A 27,728-nucleotide genomic window follows, 5' to 3' on the forward strand; every position below is an offset into this window, starting at 1 on the left:
AATAAGGATAGAAATGTACTTAAACGAGCAAAGCAATGACAAGATACCGATCAGCACCAGGGTCTTCCTCTTGAAGGCAGGGAGCCGGACAACTTCCTCATAGGAAACAACATCCAACTGGTCAAAAACTAGAGACAAAGAAAACCAAGCAATGTTCATTTCCAGAGCTGGGGAGAACAGTGGTCCAGGCCGTGACGTGGGAAAGAGCCAGGCGGGAAAAGAAGTGAAACCCCACCAACCTGGCTGCATCCTAATAAGCAGGGAGTGAAGGCAGCCGAGGCCAGGAGGTTGTGGAGGAAGGACTTTAGACTGTGATGAGGGAGTTTTATGCAAGGGAGTGACATGATCCCACTTAGGTTTTGAAAGGAGAACTCTGGCAGGTAATAGGCTGCAGGAGCCAGGGAAGCAAAGGGACCCTTAACAACCCCACTCCATGCCTCAGAGCCGATCTTTGCGGGCAAACTAAACTTAATCTACTCTTACCAAGGGATGATGATGGCTGCAACCAAACGTCCATGCTAGCACACTGTCAAGGACAGCTACAGGAGGTACTGATAAAGAATCGTGATGAACTAGAACATCAGAATAAGCTGCTTCAGGATCACAGACAGTTCCTTTCGGTCTGTTTCTTGGCTTTCCCAACTCCTCCATTTGAACTCAACATGGCTCTATTGGTCAGTCAGACTCTAATTTTTTGGACCCCACACTCTCCTCTTCCTTTCACTCTCTGTCTTCTCCACAGTTTCAGTGACCTGATGACCCCCTTGACTCCAGACACTGAGAACTCGGCAATTCCAACACTATCTCTGTCACTTCCCCGTACTGCCTAAAATGGCCCTTATCTCAGGAACAGTGCCGCCATCACCGACCCAGCTGCTCAAGATGGAAACCCAGGTCTTGTACTGACACTCTACCCCTTCTGCCTCCCACAGTGTGCCTCTTTCTTCATTGATACCAAAGAGACAGATGCAAATGAAAAGCTGATCCCATTATTCCCCTGCTTGAAACCCTTCACTGACTCCACAGAGACACTACAGAGGGCGGACGAGGCTCCTCAGGCCGTGGCCCTGGCCTCTCTCTCTGGCATGCGTTCTTGCACCCCCCCCAATCAATACTCCAGCCACGTCTACTTCCATGTGGGCTCCCGACACGCCAGGCGATTTCAGGTTCCGTGATTTGCTCATGCTCCTGTCTTTATCTAGAATGCTCACAGCAGGATGGAGGCATTTAATAAATGATAGCTTAGTGGTAGATTATTATTGATTATCTACAATCTACTTGATCCCATTTATAATTTTAGTATATTTCCAACCATGGTAGGTAAAAAACAAAGCCAGAATTAGTTCTTAGGAAAACATGCTAGTCATCATCATCAGTACCATCAGTACCATCAGTACATGTAAAGGAAGACTAGTGGCCTGCTCACACCTGCTCATAACCCTCACCCCTCAGGTAACCAAATGAACAGCCTTCCAGACCCTTCTCAGTGTGTCAGTGCCATCAGCATGACCAACTGCAAGATCTGAGCAACCCCAGAGACTAGAGAGAGAGTGAAAGTGATGAGACATCTCCAGTGGCAGTGAGCCTGGGAAGACGATGTAACAAAAGAAAACAAGAATAAATGGCAGAGAGGAGGCCAGGAAGCTTACTCGAGCTGTGCTTGGCCAGGTACTTGTCTTTGTACTTCTTCTTCTTCCCAAAAGGGCTGCAGCTTGGGGCTTCGCTTGGAGCTGACTGAGCCACACTCGCCACTCGCCTAGTGGGAAAAGATGACCAAAGATGTCAGCAGATCCTCGGTGTAAAAGCCCCAGGGTCAATCGCCTGTGCTGAGACAGGGCTTGGCAACCCCCTTTCCCTTCTACACTCACCCTCCAGACCCATCTGCCTCCTCTCTCACACCCTCCCCAAGTCACTCATCCCCTGTATGTCTCTACCATTGCCCCTTTCACACTCATCCTCTCCCCCATCTCAGCCCCTCACTCTCTCTGTGTCTCTCTCTCTCTGAGACCCCACTCTTGATCTCTCAGCCTCTCTGTCTCTCTTTCTCTTTCAGCTGTGGGAGCTGGATAGAATGTCTGGAAAGTGCCTGTCATGCCATTTGGAGTATCACACATCATAGGCTGCCATCAGACAGGTGAACCTGGTCTCCTGGAGTCTGCATCCGGTACCTTTCAGCAGATTCCAAATGCAACCCACAAACTACTCACTTTCTCTGGGGCAGTGGTTTCTGAACTTTTAAGACCCAAAATCAATATAAGAAATACATTGTATATTGCAACCCTGTATTACTCACATAGACACCTATAAAACACACATACACACACAGCATATATACAACTAAAACAACAGTTTCATAAACCAATACCTTCTATTACTACACAAAATAAATTCTAATATTTCTATTTGATGTCATTTTTTAAAAGAAATACTCATTGCAACCCAGCATTACATGTGGAATCACTTAGAAGTGTTGTGTGGAGGATTGTTCTACCACTCCTAGGGCCACATGGTACTAAGCAGTCAGTGAACCGTCTGACTTGGGGACAGGAATTATTTTTTCCATGTCCCGTTAATTTGCATAAAGGACACATTTAAAATTTGACTGTTTTCTACAGGACTCAGAAGATATCTTCTCAGAAGGGCATCGGCCTAGGAGGCAGGAGACCAGGGAGGGCTCCAGCGCCAGTGCTGTCACTTGCACAGGGAAAGCATTTGAGGAAAATAGAGGCCCACAAATGAATGAAGAGCTATTTAGGCTCCTTTACCTGTAATGTCTGCTAGTCAAGCATATCAACCCATCATGCCAGGGAAACTGAGAGGTTAGCTTGGTTGAGAAACAGAAACTACTACACAAGATGGTAGATTGCTGAAGCTAAGTGATTATTTGTGGCAGGGCTGGGTCCCTTCCATCTGCAAATTCCACCTGTACAAAAGCAGCTCACCATTCCTGCAGCTCGGGAGAAGGGATCAATCCTGCTGACTCCTTGGAGGAGCCTTCCACCCGCCCTTGCCACCAGTTACTGTCATCCTTGTTGATGATTTGGATAATGTCCCCAGTAACAAACTTCAGTCCTGCCTCTTTGCAAGGGATCAGATTGTCCTTCTTGGGATCATAGTCAAACTGCGCTCTCATGAACATCTGAAAAAGAAGGCAGCACATGTCCGTAGAAAGTTCTGCTGGAAATAAGTCAGGTCGGGATCAAGTGAACAACAGGGAGGCAAGAACAGAGCGAAGTCGGAATGCTGAGGTGACTGGAACTGGTCACTGCTGTGTTTGTAGAGGGGTCAGGCCTGAATCTTCTAACAAGAAAGCATAAAATGCCTTTCTGGGTCCACATGTCTGTGGTTATTGGGTCTAAGTTGTCTGTCCTGGAGTACAAAGCAGTTACTATCTGAAATGCATGTGTTTCCCTGAAAAATCTTTTTATGAGTATGTTAAATAAATAGGAATGTGTCAAAGTCTTAAAATGTTGATACCCCTTGACCCCACAATCCACTTCTACAGAAAAGTTGTCAGTTATGATGTATGGGTAAGTGTGTTCACCACAGCATTATTCATAAGAGTGAAATATTGGAAACAACCTAATTTTCCAAGAATGGGGAATTAGTTAAATATGGCCATCTACTGAATATAGTACCACACGACTATAAAAATCAATTTGTAGAAAAATGTTTAATGCCCTTGGAAAATGCTGCTGATACAACATTAAATAAGAATATCATTAAACAAAAACAATACCTCCCATATACTTGAAATGTTAAAAAAAAGTATCTATTTATACATAGAAAAAAAGACTGGGAGAAACTATATCAGAATTTCATACTGGTTCCCTCTGTTACAAAGATTTGGGGTGCAAATCCAACCCAGAGAAAGAGGGAAAGAAATGAGAAAGAGGAGAAACAGATGAAACAGAAAATCAAGTTTAGAGGATCAACGAAGGCAAAAGTGGTTCTCCAAAGATTCATGAAATTGAGAACCCCCTAGCAAGGCTGATTAAGAAAACAGAGAAGACACAATCTCCTAGCAGAGATCAGTAGAGAGACTAGAGATGTTTAAAAGGTTATAAGACATTATGAACAATTTCACAGAAATACATTTGACAAATCTCTTGAAAAACACAATTTACCAAAAGTGCACAAGAAATTGAAATATGAACACTCATATATCTATTAAAGAATCTGAACCTGTTATTGAAAACCTCCTACCCCGCCCCTAAACACACACATACATACAGGCCCTGATGGCTTCTATGGTAAATTTTTCCAAACATTATTTCATTACTTGAAGAAATAAGGCTAATCTCATACAAACACAGATTACAGAAAAAGATGGCATTTCCCAACTCATTTAACAGGACCACAAAGAAAATAAAAACACAAGCCACAGAGGAAGAGACAAAAGACTCTTATCCAGAATATATAAGGAACTCCTACAAATCAGTAAGAAAATGCCTTGAACTGGTACTTTACAAAAGAGGACATCCAAAAGGAGAAAAACATATATAAACAGGAGCTCACCCTCATTAGCCATCAGAGAAATGCAAATTAAAATCATAATGTGATACCACCACCACAATACCCAAATTAAAAAAGAAACCCAGATAATTCTAAGTAGCAGTGAGGCTATGGAACAACTGGGATCTGTATCAGTGCAGTTGGGAATGTAACATGATACAACTAGCAAAGATGACCATACCCTCCAATTCATCAGCAATGCACAGAGGTCTCCACTGAACACAGGGACAAGGAGGTTCACAGCAGCACTAGCTGTGAGAGCAAAACAGCTGGCAACCCAGAAGTCCCTCCACAGCATCTCACATAACAGATGAATGGGAAGGAGTCATCTGGTGCTACATGTGACAGCACAGACACAATACTGTGTGAATGAAATAAGACACAGGAAAATTCACAGTGTATGATTCAACTGACATAAATTTCAAAAAGGGGCAAAACTCGTCTCTGGTGTTAGAAGTCACGGTTGTGGTGACTGGAAATTGGCACGGGAGTTCTTAGGGGGCTGGGCGTGTCTTGTCTCTTGAGCTGGGTGCTGCTCACATGGGTGTGTTCAGTTTATGAAAATTCACCTAGTTGTATACTTATGATTTGTGTACTTTGTTGTATACATGCCCACATGTACCAAAACGCCAATTTAAAACCTTCACTTAAAAAGAAAATTATACCATCATACTTGAAGTAACCTGCGATAGAAACTTCAGAGTTACTTTTTTAAAAAAACTCCCTCTTCCCCATTCATCTGCCAACCCCCTGTCCAAGCTATTTCTCTCCTCCACCAACGAGGAGCTCTATGGACTGGGAATGTACCCATTTCTCTTTATATCACCTCCATTTTCTAGCAAAGTCATTTGTACATGGTAGACTCTCAATGAATTCTGAGTAAGTGCTTAAGACTCTTTCCTTTGGCACTGTTTATCGCTGGGCCTACTTATTACTGTTTTATTTTATTTTATTTTTGAGGAAGATTAGCCCTGAGCTAACTACTGCCAATCCTCCTCTTTTTGCTGAGGAAGACTGGCCCTGAGCTAACATCCATGCCCATCTTCCTCTACTTTATACGTGGGACGCCTGCTACAGCATGGCTTTTGCCAAGCGGTTCCACGTCTGCACCTGGGATCTGAAATGGCAAACCCCAGGCCGCTAAGAAGCAGAACGTGCGAACTTAAACTGCTGTGCCACCGGGCCGGCCCCTATTACTATTTTAAAAAATATTTGCCAATTCGTTTGGTGAAAACTGGTATCGCACACATTTTATTTTGCATTTCTTTGATGACTGGTAAGATTGGATATTTTTTCATATGCTCAATGCCCATTTGTGTTTTTCCTCCTGTGAATGATCTTTACATTCTCTTTGCCCATTTTCCTCCTGACGTTGTAATAAAGAGGAGATTAACCTTTCCTTTCACATCCATTACAAACAGGCAGTGGTTAGAAAGAAGGCTTGCCTGTTTGCAATGGATGTTAGTTTAGTTCAGAGAGCAGCAAGCAGCTACACTTGTGAGATATTTAGACCTTAAAGTCAGAATCACTTGACCTCAATCAAATCTCAAAGAACCAAACACTGGGCACGAATCCTGCCATCATCACAACAGAGAGAATGGTGCCACTTACCTGTAGCGCAGGAAGACGACTTTGCTGGTTGGGAATTACTTTTAATGAAATCATTCCTTTGGTTTCCTTCTATTAAAAAAGAAAAGGGAAATTAAATTGTAAGAAAAACTAACTTGGATGACCTGGGGTTTCATAAAGTCATTTTTCCCCTCTCAAAGTCCTATGTGTTTTTTCTTTTCCAACAGCCATCTTCACTTTGAAATTCTGTAGGACAATTCCTCCTTCAATACAAAAGTGTCATGTGCCCCATAAACCACTGTAACAACATGGAGATGGACAAAGAATAATGAAGAAAAGGCTAATGATTTTCCCTCCTCTCCACACTTGACCCGAAAAGGGCCCAGAAGTACCTAAAATGAACCGTGGCACACAGATATCAAACAAAAACATTTGCAAATATTTACACACATATATACATATTTATATGTATGTATTTTGTTCTGTTTTTAACGAAAATGGGATTAGAATATATGTATTACTCTCTAATTTGCTTTGTTTTATTTAGCATTACTTCATGGACAGACTTCTAGGTTGATACACGACGATCTCTACTCAGCCATCCTCCCCATTATTGGGCATGTCAATTGTTGCCAGGTGTTTTCACAGTTTGCTGCAACAGACATCCTTGAACATATATCCTTATATATTTGCACTGTGATTTTTATAGACTAGAATACCATGGTGGAAATGCAGAATCAAAGGGTAAGAACATTTTAATAGCTATCCTCAAATTACTTTTCCAAAAGATAACAGCAATTCCACTCTCACCAGGAATATATGAGAGTCCCTTTCCTCCCAAATTCTTTCCAGAATTACATCAACATTCCTTTTAAATTTCTGCCAATCTGATGGGTGGAAAGTATCTCATGGTTGCTTTATTTCATAATTTTATTACCGTAAACTAAAGTTGAACATCTTTTCAAAAGCTTACCAGCCATATGCTTTTTCTTCTTATATCTTTTGTTCAGTTTTCTATTTGGTTGTTTGTCTTTTTATAATAAAGTTTAGAAGCTCTTTAAATATTAGAGTTAACTGTCTACCATAACTATTATATGTACAACAAATATTTTTCCAAGTCAACTGTTTATTGTATCTTTTGTCATGTGACACAAATGAACTTTTACAGTCAATTTACATAAATCAAAAGGAAGCACAAATTTTGAATGTTCACTTGATGCACATAAAGTCTTAGTGAGAAGCAACCTGCTCTGTGGAGAAACAAACCAGCCTTCTCAAGCTGGTAATCCGGAAGCAGGCAGGAAACAGGGAACCCGCTCCTGAGGGTAGGGAAGATAGTTGAATGAAGGAGCTATTTACAAAGAGTGAAGGTCAAGGGATGGCAGTGAAGCTATTACCACCCCATGGGTCTGGGCGTGTGGTTTTACACTGTGTGTTAGCATCAGGATCCAAACAAAGTCCACACTGCAACTGGTTGATATGTCTTTCAAGACACTTTTCATCTACCCCTTCCTCCTACAGTGTTTTCTTCTCTAGTCTTTTCTCTGTTGAAGGAAATGGGTTGTTGGTCCTATTAGAGTTTCTTACAGTTGGATTCTGCCGATTGCATCAGCATGTTGTGGTCTGACACGATTCTCACTCCTCTATAGTTCCTATAAATCAGCAGTTGAATTGAGAAAAAGGCTTGATCAGATTCATGTCCAATTTTTTTGGCAAGATGATTTCAGAGGTGGTATGTTTTCTATCAGGAGGCACATGATGTCTGGTTGTCTGTCTTTTTTGTCACAGTAGCAGCTACTGCTGCTCAATGCTTAGTCCATTAATTCATCAGGAGTTGCAAAATGGTGATATTCTAACCAACTTCATCACTCCTTCATTTATTAGCTGGAATACTTCTACAGAGAAAACTTCTCCTCATTTACTATCTGGTTACTTAGTGGTAGAGATCATATAGGAAAAAAAGGACAAATATATTATTCTTTTTCTTTAGTTAACAGTTTTCCAAGTAATGAATTGGTTCCCTCACATCTTCCAACTGGCTCATATACAACTGTGTCAATATACACACACACAATTTCTACAAGTAACCTACTTCAGTTATCTTTTATAAACCCCTCTACCTTCCACATTCATTTGCCAAGGTCCTGTGCAATCTATTTCTCATTGTTTATTTCTTTTCTTCTGCTTGCTTTGGGTTTCATTTGTTCTCCTTTTTCTAGTTTCTTAAGGTGGAAGCTGAGGCCATAGATTGAGACCCTTCTTGTTTTCTAATATAGGTGTTTCATGCTCTAAATTTCCACTATTCTGGAATTTTCTAATTTCCCTTGTGATTTCTTCTGTGGCCTAGGGGTTATTTAGAAGTGTGTTGTTTAATTTCCAAATATTTAGGGATTTCCAGATACCTTTCTGTCACTGATTTCTAAATTTAATTTCATTGTGGGCAGACAACACTCTGTATGATTTGAATCCTTTAAATCTCTTGAGGTTTGTTTTATGGCCTAGCATATGGTCTATCTTTGAGAATGTTCCATGTGCATTCTGCTGTTGCTGAGTCAAGTGTTCTGTTAGGTCAAGTTGGTTTATAATGTTGTTTGCATCTTCTATATCCTCATTGATTTTCTGCCTACTTGCACTGTCTCTTATTGAGAGATTGAAATTGCAGAGTATAATTGTGGATTTATCTTTTTCTTCTTACAGTTCTACAAGTTTTTGCTTCAAATATTTTGAAGCTCTGCTCTTAGGTACATGGACATTTAAGACTTGGGTCATTTCAAGAGGCAGGGTAAATCTGGTCTCTGTTACTATATCTTGGTCAGAAGTAGAAGTCTAGGTGAGGACTTTTGATTAAAGCAAATCCTAGGTGTATCCTTAAACAGCCATGTGACCATGGGTGAGTTTGAAAACTCTTCAAGGTTTAGTTTCTTCATCTCTGTCTCAAGTGAAAAACCACATTCTGGGTCAAATGACACTTCTTCCCAAGGTGCTGTTCTCTGGTTTGTTCCCTGCTGGTATCCTAGCTTCTTACTGCTGAATACCTAAGGTGTGGCTCCTGCCGGCAGTGGCCAATTACCCCCAACCACCCTATGTGTTCCTTAATGCTTTGATTACAGGAATGGTCTCTGGTGTGTATGCAGGGGTGGAGAAGGATGGTGAAGAATCTGGAGGGGCAAACGGGACAGCCAGCACAAACACCAAGCACAATGCCTGGCACATGGTAGGTGCTTGACAAATATCAATTGAATCTAAAGAGCACACTCAACTGTTCATTTATAATATCCCATTCGCTCTTCTTAACAAATCAATGACATAAGAATATGGATGACTATCTTCATTTTACAAATGATTTAGAGAAGTTAATTTATCTGCTCAAAATCACAGATTTCTTTTATTCTAAAATGAAGCAGAGCAAGGATTCAGAGCTGCCATTAAAGACCAAGGCCTTCTGACACCCAGTCCAATGTTCTTTCTAGACAGACACTCTGAGTTATTTGCCTTGTTTTAGAAGTTTACTAAATGGGGCTCCCACACTTCATGAAGACAATGGCGTAGCAAATACCCACCATGGCCTTCTGCAGCTGGTCCACTGAGTGGTTAGTCACGTTTGTGCCATTGATTTCTAGGATCTCATCCCCGACGTGAAGGGAGCCTACCAGGAAATGAAGAATCAGTCCACAGAAGAATAAATGTTCAAACAAGTGCTGTCAATATAACTCAAGATAAGAAACCATGATCTAGAGCATGTTATACAATAGACTGTGTAAAATACTCAGGGTTGAGAACATTCAACCATGAGAGATGGGAATGTTCTTTTTTTTTTAAAGATTTTTATTTTTTTCCTTTTTCTCCCCAAAGCCCCCCAGTACATAATTGTATATTCTTAGTTGTAGGTCCTTCCAGTTGTGGCATGTGGGACGCTGCCTCAGCGTGGTTTGCTGAGCAGTGCCATGTCCGCGCCCAGGATTCGAACCAATGAAACACTGGGCCGCCTGCAGCGGAGCGCGTGAACTTAACCACTCGGCCACGGGGCCGGCCCCGGGAATGTTCTTTTGATTCCTTTGAGGGACATATGAAGGCAAGCACTTGACAGTCTAAGACTATCTCATCCTCCTTGCCCTCAGTGCTCCCGCCATAGAATAAAAGACCCCGTCCTCCAAGTCCCCTGGAACTAGCAGAGCTATGACACAAAGCAGGGCAGAGTTCTCAGTCCTCTTCGTTCACCAGCAAATAAGATGTTTCTTTGCTGTGTAGCTAAAACACCCAAAATGCATTTTCAGACGCATCATTTAGTAAAAGCTATTTTGGGGGGTGAGAGAACAAAATAATACATTAAAATACAAAATGTTCTTAGCACACACACAAAAATGCTCCCAGTTTTGAAGACTACGAACTTCATGTCCCACTGAACAGGGAGTAAATGATTAATCTCTGAATGAAACACCACCTAGGAGCCCCCTACTCAAGTACCTTGTCTATGAATCATGCCGCCATGAAGAATTCTTGCTACTGTACAAGACTGCTTTTCATTCAGCTTCAGAGTGATTCCCTGAAATAAAGACAATGGCACACGAAGCTTTATTTTAAGCTCTTTCGGAGGTTATCTTTCAGACAATTTAAAGCGATTTCTCAGGAGAAATATTTTCCATCTATACCTGGGGTGGTCCTCAACTAGAATGGGCCTGAAGCCCACTTGGAGGAGGAGCTTGAGATGTGGATGAAGAGACAATATGGGAGCTGGCTGCTTCCCTAACTCCATGAGTAGCCTTCTGTGTTTCCTCTTGTGGCCCAGTGACTCATGGGGTCGAGAGGAACCAATAGGTGACACTATGACAAGGAATTACCATGGGCTCCTCTGTGACCTTCTCGAACTGTATGAGTCGCACCTTCCGCACCTCCTGTCCCTTGGCCTGGGCAGGGCTACCTGGGGCAGTAGATCCATTGGTGTACATGTCCTCAGTCACGGCATTCAATTGGTGTGACACAGCCTGTCAGGTCAAAATAACAGAGCAATGTATAAAGTAAGCAGTCAAGGCCCACCATTAGTCTGTAACTGCAATTCTAAAATCCAAAAGGCTCTGAAAACCAACAGTTATTTCATAAGTTTGGCATCCAATCTCACTTGAATTGATGTGAAGCTGTTTGTAAGCTTTATTTATCCAAATTAATAGACTCGTTTATACAGCTTACTGTATAAATATTAATGTGTTTGATTTATACGGTAGTATCCTGGATCCTGCTTGCGGTATTACATAAAATATAACACAAGTTGAAAAATTCTGATTTCTAATGCACATTGGGCCCCCATGGTTTCTGTTGAGGAGCAGTGTGCCTGTATGGTGTGTGCGTACCCACACACACACGTGCGCGCACAAACTCTAAAGCAAAGACCCAGGGTGGAATTAATTCGTAATGGGAGGAGGCAGAAGGGGACAACTGCAGGAGGAGCACATCAATAAAGGGGAGAAGCAAGCACGGATGACAACGGCCGTTCCTGTTCCAAACAACAAGCGCCTCTCCAGTGACAGGCGCATGGGTGAGCACAAGACCCAATTGCTCTTTTCCCTTTTTACTTCCTCCAGCAACCTGACACTCTGGGTCACACAGCAGTAAAGGTGATTCAGGTCAGCATCAGTCTCTCACAAATCATCTCTTAGGCTACAAAGAAATTGTACCTGGACTGAAGAATTAGATGCTTAGGACCCACCCCTGGCCTATGCTGATAACAATACTACTGGTCGAAATCAGAGTGGCCACCTAGAAGAGATCATCACTACCCCTCCTGCCATCTCACTGCGACCTCTTTCCCCCAGTGGACAACTTACATTAGTAGATAGCAAGACCTCTTTATTATAAACCTGAAGTAATTTAAGGCACTGTGGCATCGGCAGGAAGATAGACAAAAGACCACTGTAACAGAATAGAAAGTGCAGAAACACACCACACATACACAGTCTGCTGATTTATGATAAAGGAGATGCTGCTGTGCAGTGAGGAAAGGATGGTCTTTGCAATAAACGGTGCTGGATCAATCAGGTAAGCATACAGGAAAAATAATTGTTGATTCCCACCTCATTCTACGTACCAAACCCAATTCCAGGTGGACTGAGCTCCAAATGTGAAATAGCCAAGCCTGGAGAAGAAAACAGAGCACATCTTCCTAACCTTGGAGGAGGGAAAAATATCTTACATATGACATAAAAGATTCTACCTATAAAATGAAAACTAAAAAGATAAATACTTTAAGATTAAGAAGATCTGTTCATTCAAAACCTCCACTGAGGCAGTTTTAGTAGACACGGAGAGCAATAATCATAAAAGCAAACGACTGACCATCAAAACTAACAACTTCTCACCAAAAGACACTGAAGAAACTGGAAAGGTAGGGCACAGCCTGAGAGTAAAAATCTACAATACTTACATCTGACAAAAGACTTGTATCTAGAACATATAAAGAACTCTTACAACTCAATAACAAGATGACAAACAATGAAAAGATGGACCAAAGATTTGCTAACAGACTCTTCACCAAAGAAAACATATGAATAGCCAATAAGCACATGAAAAAGGTCTCAACATCACCGTAACGAGGGAAATCCAAATTAAAACCACAACAGGACACCACTGCACACCCACTGGGAAGGCTAAAATGAAAGACAGATGATGCCAAGTGTTGGAACCCTCATCCACTGCCGGCGGGAATGCTACATGGTGCAGCCATGGTGGAAAACAGTTTGGCAATTTCTTAGATAAAGTTAAACACACATTCACCCTACGACCCAGCAATCTCACTCCTAGGTATGCACCCAAGAGAAAAGAGGACAGATGTTCACACAAAGGCTTATATACGAATGTTCATACCAGCTTTACTCATAAAGCTGAAAAGTGGAAACAACCCAGGTGTTCATCCACAGGAGAATGCATACACCACTCGTGCCACGTCCGTAGAAAAGGACCGAGCTGCTGATATATGCAGCAACACAAACGATCTCAAAAGCATTCTGTTGAGTGAAAGAAGCCTTGTGCAAAAGAGTACATACTATATGATACAATTAATGAGGTTATAGAACAAGCAAAACTACAGCAAAAAAAAAAAAATTAAAACAGTGGTTGCCTCTAATGGGATGGGAAGGGATAGCTGGGAAGGGGCATGAGAGAACCTTCTGGGATGCTGGTAATGTTCTGTATCATGACAGGGGGTAGGGTTACACAGGCGTACACATTTGTTAAAACTCATCCAGTGCATTTCACTGAATGTAAATTTTAGCCCAAAATAAAAAAAAACCATAAATAAATATTGAACTCTAGCCAATGATATGCGTGCTGAAGGTTTTAGGGGTAAAGTGCCCTGATGTCTGCAAGTTACTTTGAAATGCAAAAAAAAAGTGGAGAGTTGGATGGTTTTTGGATAGATATATGATAAAGCAAACATGGAAGAATGTCAGTTGTAGAATCTAGGAGGTGTGGTAAATGGGTGTTACTATAAAATCCTTTCATCTTTTCAGTAAGTTTGAAAAATTTCAAACAAAATACTGGGGGGAAATGGCATTAAAAGAGTGAAAACGCAAGCCATGGAGCAGAGAACTGGAAGCCTCATGCATACGATGCATCTTGGACCCAGGCATTCCACATCCACCCAACAGAGACACATACCATGTGCGCCAGAAGATGTAGAGGGCAATGTCATCACAGCAATGTTTTTGTTTTAATATTATAAAATTTAATTTTTGAATCACTTGAGCATAATCCAAAGACATCATGGTCCTTAACCCGTAAAAGGTTCTGTGTGTTTTCTAAGAACAAAAACATTCTCAAAAATGAAAATTTAGGGACTGGCCTGGTGGTGTAGTGGTTAAGTTCACACACTCTGCCTTGGTGGCCCGGAGTTTGCAGGCTCGGATCCCAGGCGTGGACCTAGCACCACTCGTCAAGGCATGCTGTGGTGGCATCCCACATAAAGTAGAGGAAGATTGGCACAAATGCTGGTTCAGCGACAATCTTCCTCAAGCAAAAAGAGGAAGACTGGCAACAGATGTTAGCTCAGGGCCAATCTTCCTCATCAAAAAGAAAGAAAGAAAGCAAATTTAGTGTTGAGACCATACTACCATCAGCTTCTCTGTGTACATTCAAATTTCAAGTGTCCCAATTATGTCCTTTATAGGTATATATATTCTTTCCCTAGACCAAGATCCAATCCAGGATCATGCACTGAATTTAGTTTTCACATCTCTTTAGCCTCCCTTAATTTGGAAAAGTTCCTCAGGCTTTTTGTCTTTCATGACCTTGACGTTTTTGAAGAGGACAGGCCTACTGTTTTGTTGACTGTCTCTCAGTTTGAGTCTGTCCAATGTTTTCTCATGATTAGATTGAGGTTGTGCATTTTTGGGCAGGAATCCCATGGAAGTGGTGTGCCCTTTTCAGAGCAACACTATTCTTAAAAGCCCAAATCTGGAAGCACCCCAAAAGTCCATCAGCAGTATGATGAATAAACTGTGGCACAGCCATCCATTGGATACCACACACCAGTGAGAATAAATAACTACTGCTATACCACAACATGGCTGAATCTCCCAGATGATCACTCTCTTCTCGAAACACTCGTTCTGTCTCCTTTGCTGTTTTCTTCCTCATCTTTCTAATCTATTAATGTTGGAGTTGCCCAGGGCTTAGGGTAAGAGGTATCACAGTGGGGAAGGCCAAGTGGAAACTTCTGAAAGTGCCCCCCATCCACCCCAGAGAAAATGTTAAATCAAAAATAATATGGCTGGAGGAAGAGGAATAGGCCCAAGCTTAGCTTATAGAAGGGTCAATTTGGTATATGAGTATAAGCTGAAAATGGATGGCAGCTGCATTCCAGCCACATCTAGGGGTGCCCTTCAACGACAGCAGGAAGGGAAGATCCTTTTTTTTGGCTGAGGAAGATTCACCCTGAGCTAACATCTGGTGCCAATCTTCCTCCTTTTTTTGTATGTGAGCTGCTGCCACAGCATAGCTGCTAAAAAAACAAGTGCTGTGGTTCTAGGCCCGGGAACTGAACCCTGGCCACTGAAGAAGAGCATGCCAAACTTTAACCACTGGGCCACAGGAGCGGGCCCAAGGGAAGATCTTCCCAGTGGGTAGGCTGTGAGTTGTGCACATATCACCCATTCCATGGGGAAGGAGAAGTGGGAGTATCCCAGGTGGGAATATCTATCTATCTATCTATCTATCTAGATTTAGAAGTAGATGTATTCATCCATTCACTCCTGGGCAGTGTCCAATGGTCTACTCAAGAGCCTAGAGGAAAAACGACTGGAAGATCAGAGACAAGGAAGGTAGAGGCTTGTAGATGAACATATGTCTCATAAGACAGGGAGTGTTTCTTACAAAATAATATAAAGTAACATTTTAATTTACTTCATCCTTTCTAAGAGGTCAGTAGAAACTCTGATAAGTGTTAGTTACTGAGTGGCTTCAAATGAGGGAAGTACTGAGAAAGGGAAACTTCCTTGTGTAGCAACTAGAATTTCAAAACACTCACATGACGCTGAGTCACATGGCATCGCTATTAAAGCAGAATTGTCTAAGATAGGGTTGTATTTAGAAAATTGACTTGTGATACCTGGGGGCACAGAACTCCACATAACTTCAAGGTACTCTACCTCAGGTGATCCCACAATACAGTTAACACTTCATCAGTATGGGGGCAGCCCGGCATACAGACACCAGGTAGCAATGAAAAGGAGGCTCTGAGGATAATCTTAAAGATATATTGTCAAGCGGGAAAAAAAAAAGGACAGAGTGAGGAAAGGTATGCTATTATCAGCATAAACAGTGAAAAAAATGAATACATTTATATTTGCGTGTAAATGCATATGCTGTCTCTGGAAGTGGTTGCTCCTAGGGAAGGGAACTGGGCGACTACAGGATGGGGGTGAAGGAAATGCGGGCTGTCGTCATGAAGATGTTGCACCACTCTCTCTGTAGGGAGTGCTGAGATATCTTCAGAATCCTGAAAGACACCACTACAGAAAACGTTTGCATTCAAAATTTCGTGCATCCCTTCAGTTTTAATTAATTTCTATACAGGGAAATGAAGACATGTTATTCCTAAAAGCTCTACAAAGTACAATACTTTCTATTCTGGCGAGATAGAATTTTCCTCAGTGATTGTGATTCAGGTTCAAGTTGGCAGCCTGAGTACTTGGGTGTACCCTGGACTCTGCTAAATGAGAGCAAAGTGGGGAGGGAATTAGAAACCCACAAAAAAAGAAGAAAACATAAGGAAGTCATCAGGGATGAGAGATTTCAATAACTTTCTGGAAGACAGAAAGCAGAGTGGGGGAATGGTCATTGTTCAAGCAGAGCTGAGACAGCAGAGCCTAGAATGTGCACAGAAGAGAAATCGGCCACTCTGCAGAGCACAGCAGGCTGGGGCTTGGAAGTCCCTGGACAGAGAAAGAAAGAAATGAGGCTTGGGGGGAAAGCATCTCCCAAAAAACTACCAATCTGGCCTTTAGCTCCACTTTCAAGGCAGGAAGAAGGAAGAAGGGCGAGGTCAGTGGCATTTGTCCCAGAACTTCTCCAGAGGACATATGTTCATGTCTCATCAGCCAGGGAAAAGTGAGACAAGCGAAAAGTGGGCTAAAGCTGTTGGGTTGGCAACCAGTCATTACAACATAAAAACTGCTAACTTTCCCTTCATAGAATCTACCTACAGACAAGTCATGAAACAATTATAGTCAAAGAGCAGACTGTAAGTGTCAACACTGTGACAATATTAAGATATACATATACATGGCAGAAGCTGAGAGAAGAAAAGAAATGAAGGGAAGGGGCCACTGAACTTGTCACTACAGTGAGTGGAACAATAAATGAAGGAATAAACGTATAATTTAAAGCTCCAGGTGTAACCAACAAGGCAGAAGTTGCAAACTGATGGCTCACAAATCTGTTTCATTCCAACCACATACTTTCGTTTCGGGAAGTAAAAATCAGGAGATTCCAATCTCTCATTAAAATCTCAGAATACTTGGCACCGTTGAACCTGTCTCCTCACAGGGCTATGGAAGGCTGGCCTTGGAGATGGGCACACGCTCTCCAGGCCATTCTGTACTGTTCCCTGGGATGGAAGTCAAGTTCGGCTGCTGATTCTCCTGCACCTGGGATGTTATTTTTCCTTACACACAAGTGGCTTCACTCACCTGATCCATGTAGGTTATACTAAAAGCACCTCTGGATGACTTTTTAAAAACTCATGTACCTGATGTAAAGGCACAGGCCCTTGAGTAACTAAAACAATTTTGCAAAGGAGGAAAGTAGAAGGACTCAGTTTACATAGTTTCGAGACTTACATAGTTATCAGCAATCAAGACTGTGTGCTATAGACACACAGATTCATAAAAGCAGAAATTGACAAACTGGACTTCTTAAAAATTAAAAACTTCTGCTCTATGAAAGTCTGTGTGAAGATGATAAAAAGACAAGCTATGGACTGGGAGAAACATTTGCAAACTGCACACGCAACAGAAGACTAGTACCTAGAATATATAAAGAATGTTCAATACTCAACAATAAAAACAATCTAATTAGAAAATGGGCAAAAGACAGGAACAAATATTCCACTAAGGAGGATATGTAAGGAAGGGTGGCAAATGAGGATATGAAAAGATGTGCAATACCATCAGCCATCAGGGAGAAATGCAAATGAACAGCATAATAAGATACTACTACATACCTGTCAGTTTAGTTGAGATTAAAGAAAGAGTGATAACACTAAACACTGACAAGGATGCAAAGAAAGTGAATCTCTCATCCATTGCTGTTGAGAATGTAAAATGGCACAACCATTCAGGAAGGGAGTTGAGCACTTTCTTAAAAAACTAAACAACTACCTCACAACCCAGCAAGGGCACCCCAAGAGAAATGTTCACACAAAACCTGCACATGAAGGTTCATAAGAGGTTTATTCATAATAGCCAAAACCTGGAAACAACCAGAATGGCCTACAACAGGCGAACAGTTCAAGAGACTATGATCCATTCATACCATGGAACACATCTCACCAACAAAAAAAGGAGCAAACTATTAATACACACAACTTGGGATGGATCTCAAAGGCATTCTAAGGAGGGAAAAAAGCCAATCTCAAAAGGTTGCATATTATATGATTCCATTTATATAACACTCTTGTAAAAATGACAAAATTAAAGAGATGACGAGGATATTAATAGTTGCCATGGGTCGGGGGGTGAGGGGAGATGTAACTATGAATGGGCAGCACCAGGGAACAGTTCTGTATTTTGATTGTGGTGGTGGTTACGTATATCCACACACGTGACAGGATGGCATAGAACTATACTCACACATTGTACCAAGGTCAATTCCATGGTTTTGATACTGTACTATTATTGCGCTCCTAGTAGAGTCAGTTGAGCTTACTGCATAAAATAACTAGCAAAATGGCTGGCAAACAGTGCTTGTTTGCAACGAAAGAACTATAACTAAGAGAGCTTGGTACTAAAGAATGGGTCCAGGCAACAGATCCTGGAGAAATATGCAATATACAGGACTGGTGTGCAGACTGAGATTTCCATTCATATTCTGGGATGGGAAAGTAAGAGGCCATGATACACCATGACCAAACAGTTCCTCAAAGCATTGCCCATGGTTACCTGGGACCATGTGGTTAAAACTCTTCAAAGCTAGTAGCTACTGCCACAGATCCATTTAAGAGGCATGAGATCAAATACCTCTCTAAGCAGATTCAAGAAAACTGGAATAAACACAGCGAAAAGAATTCCTTTTTCAAATTAACCATCTATACTATTTGTATGTTTTTACCATGTGCATGTATTATAGAGTGAATGTCTACGATGAAGAATTCCAGGGCACTGACTGAATGATTGCTGTGAAAAAATGATGAGCTCAAATCTCAAATTTCTGGCTTCAAAGCATGAAATAAAACTCAAGACCTTCCTTGACCCTGACTTACAAATCTCTTATCACTAGCAACTGTGGGGCTGAGAAAGCTGAAAACCAAACTCAGAAATTAATTCTATGGGCTTATCAGCCAAGATCATTTCTGTGTGTCGGTAACTACAGTAGGACACAGGTGGCCATGAAATCTGGAAACGTGGATATGATTTTATCATGTGCTATAATGTACCATCAATAAACCATCTATGATGATTCACCTGTGTTTCCAGATTTGATGGGCCCCTGCATAACGTTCTAAACAATGACAGATTTGAAAGTCTTAGTCCTGAGAACACAAAATGACCTTTGAAAGGGGGAGAAGCCTACACGATAGTGCACCTAGAACAGGCAGATAAACTACCACCCTTACATCATATTCTTCTTATTCAGCTTTATTAAAAGATTGCTTTTAACATGTCAGCCTTTAAATTAAGTACTCAGCAAAGCTTACCAGAGGCAGAACACAATCCAGCCAGAAAAGTTCAAGAGTTGCTATCCCAAAGGTTGGTCTTTCAAATGTGCTTATCCATCAAGTCGCCTTTGCGATGACTAAGAGTCACTATCACACTCACCCAGAAGTTGCAACTGATGACTAAGATAAATGGAAACCTCCAATGTGGTAACTAAAGAACTAACTCACAATAGTGAGGCCTCCAAAAGCAAATCTTTGCCACCATGAACCTGTGCTGGGCCACCCTGTCTTCCTAAGACACACTCCCCAGGGCCTGTCTTCAGTGAAGCTTTCCTGGACTACTCAGAAAGGGAGGACCAGCTTGTCCTCAACCTCACCCTACAGCAAACTGCTTCAACTAGGCCCCTATATCTCCTCACTACAGAAAACCATAGGAGCAGGGATATGCAGATATACACTTGATGTCTCTCTGTACATACATACACACACACACACACACACGGAGTGAAAGTGACTCCTTCATTCAATCTATGGGTCCGAGACTACATTAAATGCAGGAGATCTTGACGTAGTTAAGTCATGGTCTCTGACTTTCAGCAGCTCATGATAAGGAGGAATCATTCATTCACTCACTCATCCAACATAAACGAAAAATGGGGAAGATATCCTCCATCAAGTTTAAGATTGTCTTAGACTGTAAGCACTCAAGGGACACAGACCAAAGTTGTCAGCTTTCTTCAAAACTAGCAAATGGAGCTTCACAGTGGCTTTCTGAATGGTGTAGAGGATGGCATCCTCAGGGGGATGAGACCAAAGAGAAGTCTGCTCTTCAGTGGGAGGCGAAGACAGAAGAATCGAGATTCAGACACAAGCTCTGCCTGATGAAGTTGCATCCCAGTCTTCCTGCTACACAACTGGGCCAGACTGAGCTTAGGAGAAAGGGGAAGGTATCTGCTTTTGCCTCAGGATAACTAACTGATAGAGACTGACAACTTACACTCCAGTCTGTCCCACTTGTTCATCTACTCACCTGCCATGTACCAGGCACCTATCCTGGCTCCTGATCCACTCTAACTTTTCTTGTTTCAGCAGCTGGTAATACAGTCCAGTGTGCCATATCTATGTTATTTGTTATTCTGTTTATTTTGTGTCCCCAATCTGGAACATAAGGCCCACACAAGCAGAGATCTTCATCTGGTTTATTCACTCATGCACCCAGGCACATAGGACAGTGCCCAGCTCTAAGTGATAACAGGAATGACTACCAAGGCAGATGCTACTATGTTTTTGAGTCATTACCACCATCATCACCACCAATGCAATGCAATTGGTAAATGACATGAGCAATGTTGAAGAAATAATAAAAGTCAAAGGTACTAGATTCCAATCCACAGAGTTTCCTTCATGACTTCAAAACCGCCACCCTCATCTCCAGTGGACATGGGAGGTCGCAGGGCTCTGGTGGGCCTGTCCCCAACCAATGACAAGGCAGGGTGGGAATGGCTCCGTTCAGATTCGGGAGAAACGAGGGAGTAAACTCCCGCCCATGACTCCATGTCTGGTCTTTGCTCTGCAGCCTCTTGGCCTTTAATCACACAAAGTTGCTAGAGTGGCAGCGCCTGCTGCTCTGAACGCCCTCGGAGGAAACAGCTGCATTGGGGTTCAAAGGGCAGAGGCAGCTGCTCAAAGGAAGTTGAGATTAAAAAAGAGATGAAAAACAAACTTGGCGGGGGTTGGGCGGTGGTGGGGTGAATAAGGCAGGGGCAACTCCAGTTGGCTTTCTCATCCAAACAATGGGATTAGAGTGAGTGACAGTGAATGGAGGAGAGAACAAACATACGTTCAGCCTACTGTTGGGCTCTTTGCCAACCACTCCCATACGGAGTCTTAGGAGAGGGCCTGGCCAAGAAGGCGGCGATCCCCAAAGAGCGCAGACCCTGGGCACTGCAGACAGCTGCAGCCCCGGGCAAGCACCAACTCTTGGCCTGGCTGAGATCCTACTCCACTTGAGAGAAAAACAAGGGAAACTAGGAGAAAACCAAGAGTGCTTCAAGGTATCAGAAAGAGATTAGCACTGTTTAACCACAGACAACAAGAGCTGGGGAAATGAATTGGGGAGAGAGGAAGGCCTAAGAGTCAAGATTTTCTGGCAGGCACTGTCTCAAAATCATACATTAACTAGGCATGTTGTTTCACAGGCACTAAATCTTTTGGAGAACACATACATCAATCCAAAGGCCAAGTCTCTAAAGATCCTTGTGCAAAGTGCTTTATCCACCCAACGTACTATGTACACAAGCCAAGGCTTCTCCCTCCGCTGAAGGTAAACAGGAAACCCAAGTAGCCCCACATAGAAAGAAGCACAGGACTGTGAAGCCATTAAACCAGCACCCAGACTGTGCACATAACACCCTCCGTGAAATCCTCAGTACCATTTTGCCATCAATATTCAGAGGGGCAAAATGGTTTAGAAACTTGTCAGAGGTTAAAGGACTAGTAAGTCTCAGACTCCAGGACTCAAATTAAGAGTATGGACTTCAGAGTTTGTGAGGGTTCAAGGAGAGAATGCAGGCACAGTGCCTCCCAAAACGTGCAGCACAGAGGCGGCCTTTATATGAGGAGGACAAAGGGGTATTTGGGGATGCAGCTCCCAAGTCATCTCCTCACCTGGGGTCCAAGCAACAAGAGGGCTTTTCCTCCATATGGCTTGGGCAAGGCGAGCTCTTTCAGAGATAGAATCCCCCTAAGAGAACTAGTAACTTATCTAAGGAAGATTTATCGAGGTGCTTGGGAGAGAGCAGTGAGTAAGAGACAAGAACCCCACACTCACAAAGCTGGCATTCCAGTGGGCAGATTCAGCTACTAAACAATCCATTGGTTAGAGAGAATATTCAAAGATGATGATACATGCTATGGAGGAAAATAAAGCAGAAATGGGGCGAGGGGGTTTGCAATTCTAAGTAGGCCATGCAGGGAAGGCGACTTCTGAGCAAAAACCTATGTATGTGCTTTGCTCATGTATATGTCTTTAAATGAAGGAAAAAAAGAAAAAGTGAAGAATCAGAAAAGAAAATTCCATGTTGTAAAAGTTGTACTCTGGTTCCCTAATTCAGAGCTTTTCTTCCTGTTCCCCACCCCTGAGGTCACTTCCCCTCCCCCAGCCAATTTTGGAAATCTGGGGATTTACTCTGGCCTTTCTACACTCCACACCCAGAGTCCTCCTTTTCTAACAACACTGAAAGGTCTGAGCAATTCACTGCTTAGGAGAAAAATCTCTGCATCAATGAAATGTTAACTGATTACCCCTGATTTAAGGGAATTGATCTTGACCTGAAATACCTAATTCAGTGTCAGAGAACAAAAGAGTTAGAAAAGGTTATCTTCTTGAATTTAAAATATTGACTAGAATTTACATGATAAAACTCTAACCTCCTTAGCTTCCAGTGGTCACAATGGGTATACCAAGTCCTTTACTTTTGAAAGGCAGTCATAAAGTTCCTTGAAGGGAAGGGCAGGGAAGGAGCCAGACAGGCTGAGACCACACCATGTACTGGGAAAAGTGGGGAGAGGACTAAATATTTTGAAAGTTACAGTTTATTTTCTATTATCCTTTCTGTGAAAAGAAAAACCTCAAATGGAAAAATTTCCTCCTCAAATGAAGCAACCAGATCCAAGTCTGGAGCAAAAGTTCTTCTTCAGGCAAAATCAGACAGCATCAGGAGCAGCCTCACTGACAATGCAAACCACAGACTGGCCAGACTCAACTTCTTGCCAGCCCAGAAGGTGCCACGCCTGGCAACAACCTCGATGTCTTTGCACAGGCAGTCCCCCTTGCCTGGAGTGCTATTTGCCAATTACATCCTAGAGACTGCACGACTCAGGCTCCGACAACTTCCTGACACCTCACACCTGCCTCTGTGTCCTTCCTTCCTTCCTTCTTGGCCCCAGCACCAAGCCTGTACACAGTAGGCAATCAACAATCCTGTGTCAGAATGACTGATTACCAGTATGGAGTAGTGTAATGCTGCATCTGATGGCCTAAGAATCAACAGACCGGTCTTCTCAGTAGAAACACACCTGGAGCCTGATTTATTGCTTAGGCCACTTGTTGACCTAGCATAGGCCCAAGAGAATTTTCAGGGATTCTCGACTTTGCTTCATTCAGGTCATGGGAAAAGTGCCGCTTCAAATACAACCGAAGAGAAAAAGCAGTGTTAGGAATTTTACAACCAATTCTATGTGCATTAATGGATACTGCCATAAAGAATAAAGCCAGAGAGAGCTTATAAAATTAGTTTCTCCAAGGAAGGAAATATACTTAAATACGGGAGACAGGCTACAGTTCAAACCTATTGCAAAATTATCTTCTGACAATACTTTTTCAATATTAGATGTGGACTATGATCAGAAGTGAAACTTTGGGTTTTGAGTCTTTAGAACTTTTCAGAAAGCAATCCCCTTAAATGAAGCCTTTAACAACATAATTTTATGAATTCCATTAAAGCCAACAACTTCCTCACAGGCTTTCCTGCCTCTTGGGAACGTATAGGAAGTATAGGAAAACGTGCTGACTGCTACTAGCCAGGCAGCTCTTAGGGAGATGTTGGATGTCCTAGTGTGGTTCAAAGTGCTTGACAAGCATTGCCTCGGGTAAACATCACCACAACCCTCCAAGCAGGTCCATTTTACAAAGAAGAGAAACCTAAGGCACAGAGAGCTTCAGCAGCTTGCTCAGGGCCACAGTGAGTGAAAGGCAGAACCTAGTGTTGGCAGCAAAGACTAGAAAGAGCCTCAAAGAGAAGGTGAACCTTAAGAAATAAGAATTAGCAGGTTCGTGGGATCAAGCCACCCCTCACCATGCGGAGATTCTCCCCCTGATGTCCACACCTTAGTAGAGTGGGATGCTATTTCATTCAGGAATTTAGCAAGTTTTCTTATTTCACCTTCTTGGAATCCTTGAATAACACCAAAACAAACTGCCTAATTGGTGGACTGCATCCAGTATTTTAGGGTAAACTCACGGCTTCACAAAAACTACTGTTTACTCAGAGGATGCGCCCACAACATAACTCTTGTAGTGATGAGGCCTCTTTTCAACAAGGCAAACAATCTCTCCAGCCAGCCCACAAGGAGCAGACAGGTTTACACAAGGTCTGGTCATTGAGTTATAGACGGGGCTCAGGTCGTGCTGAGGGAAAGAAGCCAGAGGGAAAGGACTGCACATAGCTGGATTCCGTTTATAAGGCAGTCTTGAACAGGCAAAATGATAGTGTCAGAAAGCAGATCCATTTCCAGGGTGGTTTCCCAGTTTCCAGAGGGCAGGGGGGAGTGACTGTAGAGGACCTCAAGGGAACTTTCTGGAGTGATGCAAATGTTCTATATCATGATTTTGGTGATGGTTACATGACTGTATGCATTTGTCAAATCTCATCAAACTGCACAATTAAATTTGTGAGTTAAATGTATGCTAATTATACCTCAAGAAAGCTGCCCAAAGTCAATTTAATAAAGAGGTTTTTTGAAAAAGTTAAGGCGCAGCCAAGGGAGCTGATTATGGGGAAGAAAAAATATCACGTGTCCAAGCTTATGCGGAACCAGGTAGTTTCAGACCCTGATTCCCTGCTAGTGCACATTCCACAGCATAACTTCCAATTTTGTCTTGTCATCTGAATAAGAATGGCATCTTCCCCACCTGTTCACTGCGGCACTCCTTTCTGCCTAGAGTATGGTGATCATGATTTGTATGAACACCACACTGAGTGCAGTATAAAGGAGAGGCAAAGTGGTGGAGCAGAAAGTAACAGTGAGCTTTGACTCAGTTCTGAGGCTCTGTTTGCCTTACCTCATAGATCTTCAGTTTGGTCATCTATGAAAGCAGAAGGTTATGTTAAATCTCTAAACCTCTTCAGTCATTTACTAATTCAGCAAACATTTATGAGGACCCATGTATTAGGCATTTAAAATTTAAAAAGTGTGCATGAAACAGCCTTGCCCTGGAAGATCTCTAAGTCTAGGAAAGAGATTCACGCTGTGACTTCTGAGGCTGGGTCATCAAAGGTAACACAGCCTCTGCCTGGCTCTCTCTCTGTGTCTCTGTGGATATTCACTGTTGATGCCTGGCCACCAGGCTGTGAGGAAGGCCAGGCCACATGGGAGGGCTGCTGCTCTGTCCTCTGGCTGATGGCTTCAACTGAGAGCCAGCCTCAGCCTCCAGACGAGTGAGTGAGTGAGTGAACACTCTGGTGGCTTTGCCCAAGGGCCTGAGAGACTCTGAGTGACAAGCTTACCTTGCTGGGTCCAACCCACATCCAGAACTATGAGAGATAATAAGAAAATGATTAACCTCCCCTCTGGACATCTTTGAAGGTAGAGGTTAACAGCTATTAACCAGCCATCACAGGAATCTGGAGGGCAGAATTACCTCTGAAATCCTTGGATTCCTTGTCCCCCCACAAGGACACACAGGCCATTTCATTTGCACGCTACACAAGGGGCCTTGCCTAAATGCAGAGGGACAGTGAGTGAGCACTTTAGAGCCAGATTTGGCTTTTATAACCCTTTTCTGGTGACCCAAATACAAGCATTTCAACAACAACCCAGCCACTCTTGGATCTGTTCCTTAAAGTCTTTCTGTTACCCTGACTTCCGTCCACGAAGAAGTTTTCCTTGACCTTAGCAAGCGCTCTGTCCAGGTCGCGACCTCTCCTGATTCCCACCTAGAAGGGCTGCTGGGGCCAAGGACCCACCGCACCCGAAGCCCCGCGCGAATTCCGCTGGCCGCCACGGCCTCCACCCTGGGACAGGCCCCCCAAGGACAGGGCCACAGATGGGTGAGGTCCTGCGGCGGGCGGCGCGGCCTGGAGCTGAGTCTCGACCCCGCACACCGCGCCCTGGGGCCCCGCGGGGCCCGCTCACCTCGGGCCGGCTGCGCTTCTGCAGCAAGTGTTCCAGGTAGAGGTCGGAGAGCGCCGTGCGCATGCTGCCCCCGCCCTCGCCCTCGCTCGCCTTCAGCGTCATCTTGCAGGAGCCGGGACGCGGGAATGCAGTGACTCCGGGCCGAGCAGAGCCTGGAGTGCGAGCGCCCTGGGCCTGGGGAATGGTTGCAGCGGCGTGGACGCGGCGCGGCTGGGCCCGTCACCACCCCGCAGGCTGCGCGCCGGGCGGCGTGTGGGCGGAGCTCCGCCCACGCCCCGCCCGTGGGCCCGCCCACGCCTCGGCCCCCGCGAAACCCGGCGTTGGGCGCCTGAGGGCCGCAAGGAGGCGCGGCTCTCGCCTCCGCCAAATCCCAGAGGGGTTGTGGGAATAAAGAAAACGGCGCCCAAACTGCGGAGGGCCCTCCAGCCTCGAGCTGGTTGAGCGTACCGACCACACCCTAGCCAAATTCGTGGGGATGGAAGGGAACCGCCCCTTCAACTGGAGGCTCTACCCGTAAGTCGATGCGGGCACAGGACGTTGCGAAAACGCCCTTAAGGCTCCCACGCTGCTGGTACCCTGTAATTTACATTGCTGTCTGCAGTTCACTGATGAAAGACCTGATTGCCTCCAACAGCAAACTGTTTTTAGTTGTCTGAGGCCACATCTCCTGCTGTTAGTGCCATAAAAATTTTGAGGGATCAGTGAAACCAAGGGAGCCGATATCCCTCAGGAGTCCTAGAGCAGGATTCCTTAGCATCCTAACGCCTTGATGGCGTTAAAACAGCAGTGTAAATGATGGAAGGCTTTTTGAACAAAACACACATTTACTGGGTTTACAGGGCTCAGGGTTGTTCACCATCTGTAAACACCTTTACCTGATTAAAAAACCTGGCCCCCTGTACCCCAAGCTAGTAACCTCACAGTATTATAAGCAGATCATTACTCTGTGTAATCTTATTTGGACTTTCCAGTAGCTCATACCCAAGAGGAGAAAATCCAAGGGCAAGAGTTTGGAGCTGGATCGCCCAGTTTTCTCTGCTAAGAAGCTTGAGGTCACATGATTGATGGCTCCCTTCCCCAAGATTACGCTAAAGGAACTGTAGAAGACTGAGACAGAGAGAAAGACAGAGAGAGAGAAAGAGCTATTGAAATTCAGTGTGATATTGGTTCAGGGATAGACTCATCAAGCAATGGGATAGATTAGAGAACGAAAACACACACTTGCATGTGTAGAACTGTGGTATATGATAGAGGTGGCATGTTAAGTAAGTAAAGAGGAACTTCGCATTAGCTGAAGCTGGAAAATGGTTACTTATATTGAAAGAGATGAAACTGGAACCCTCCTCCATGCCACATGCAGAAAAAA

General features: G+C 43.4%; 1 protein-coding gene across 1 annotated transcript in view; it reads right to left on the bottom strand.

Annotated features, from left to right (window-relative positions):
• The window catches only part of MPP1 (MAGUK p55 scaffold protein 1), a 31,824-nt gene extending 4,962 nt beyond the window's left edge, over positions 1-26,862 (bottom strand). Inside the window, exons 1-8 of the mRNA XM_070604648.1 lie at positions 26,363-26,862; positions 10,923-11,066; positions 10,549-10,627; positions 9,645-9,730; positions 6,127-6,195; positions 2,943-3,139; positions 1,650-1,756; positions 48-128 (exon numbers count right to left, since the gene is read on the bottom strand). Coding sequence (XP_070460749.1) covers positions 48-128; positions 1,650-1,756; positions 2,943-3,139; positions 6,127-6,195; positions 9,645-9,730; positions 10,549-10,627; positions 10,923-11,066; positions 26,363-26,464 — 865 coding nt within the window. The 5' untranslated portion in view covers positions 26,465-26,862. The remainder of the gene's footprint in view (positions 1-47; positions 129-1,649; positions 1,757-2,942; positions 3,140-6,126; positions 6,196-9,644; positions 9,731-10,548; positions 10,628-10,922; positions 11,067-26,362) is intronic.
• Between the last annotated feature and the right edge of the window lie 866 nt (positions 26,863-27,728).

Source organism: Equus przewalskii, chromosome X (genome assembly GCF_037783145.1).
Source record: "Equus przewalskii isolate Varuska chromosome X, EquPr2, whole genome shotgun sequence".
Taxonomy (NCBI): Eukaryota; Metazoa; Chordata; class Mammalia; order Perissodactyla; family Equidae; genus Equus; species Equus przewalskii.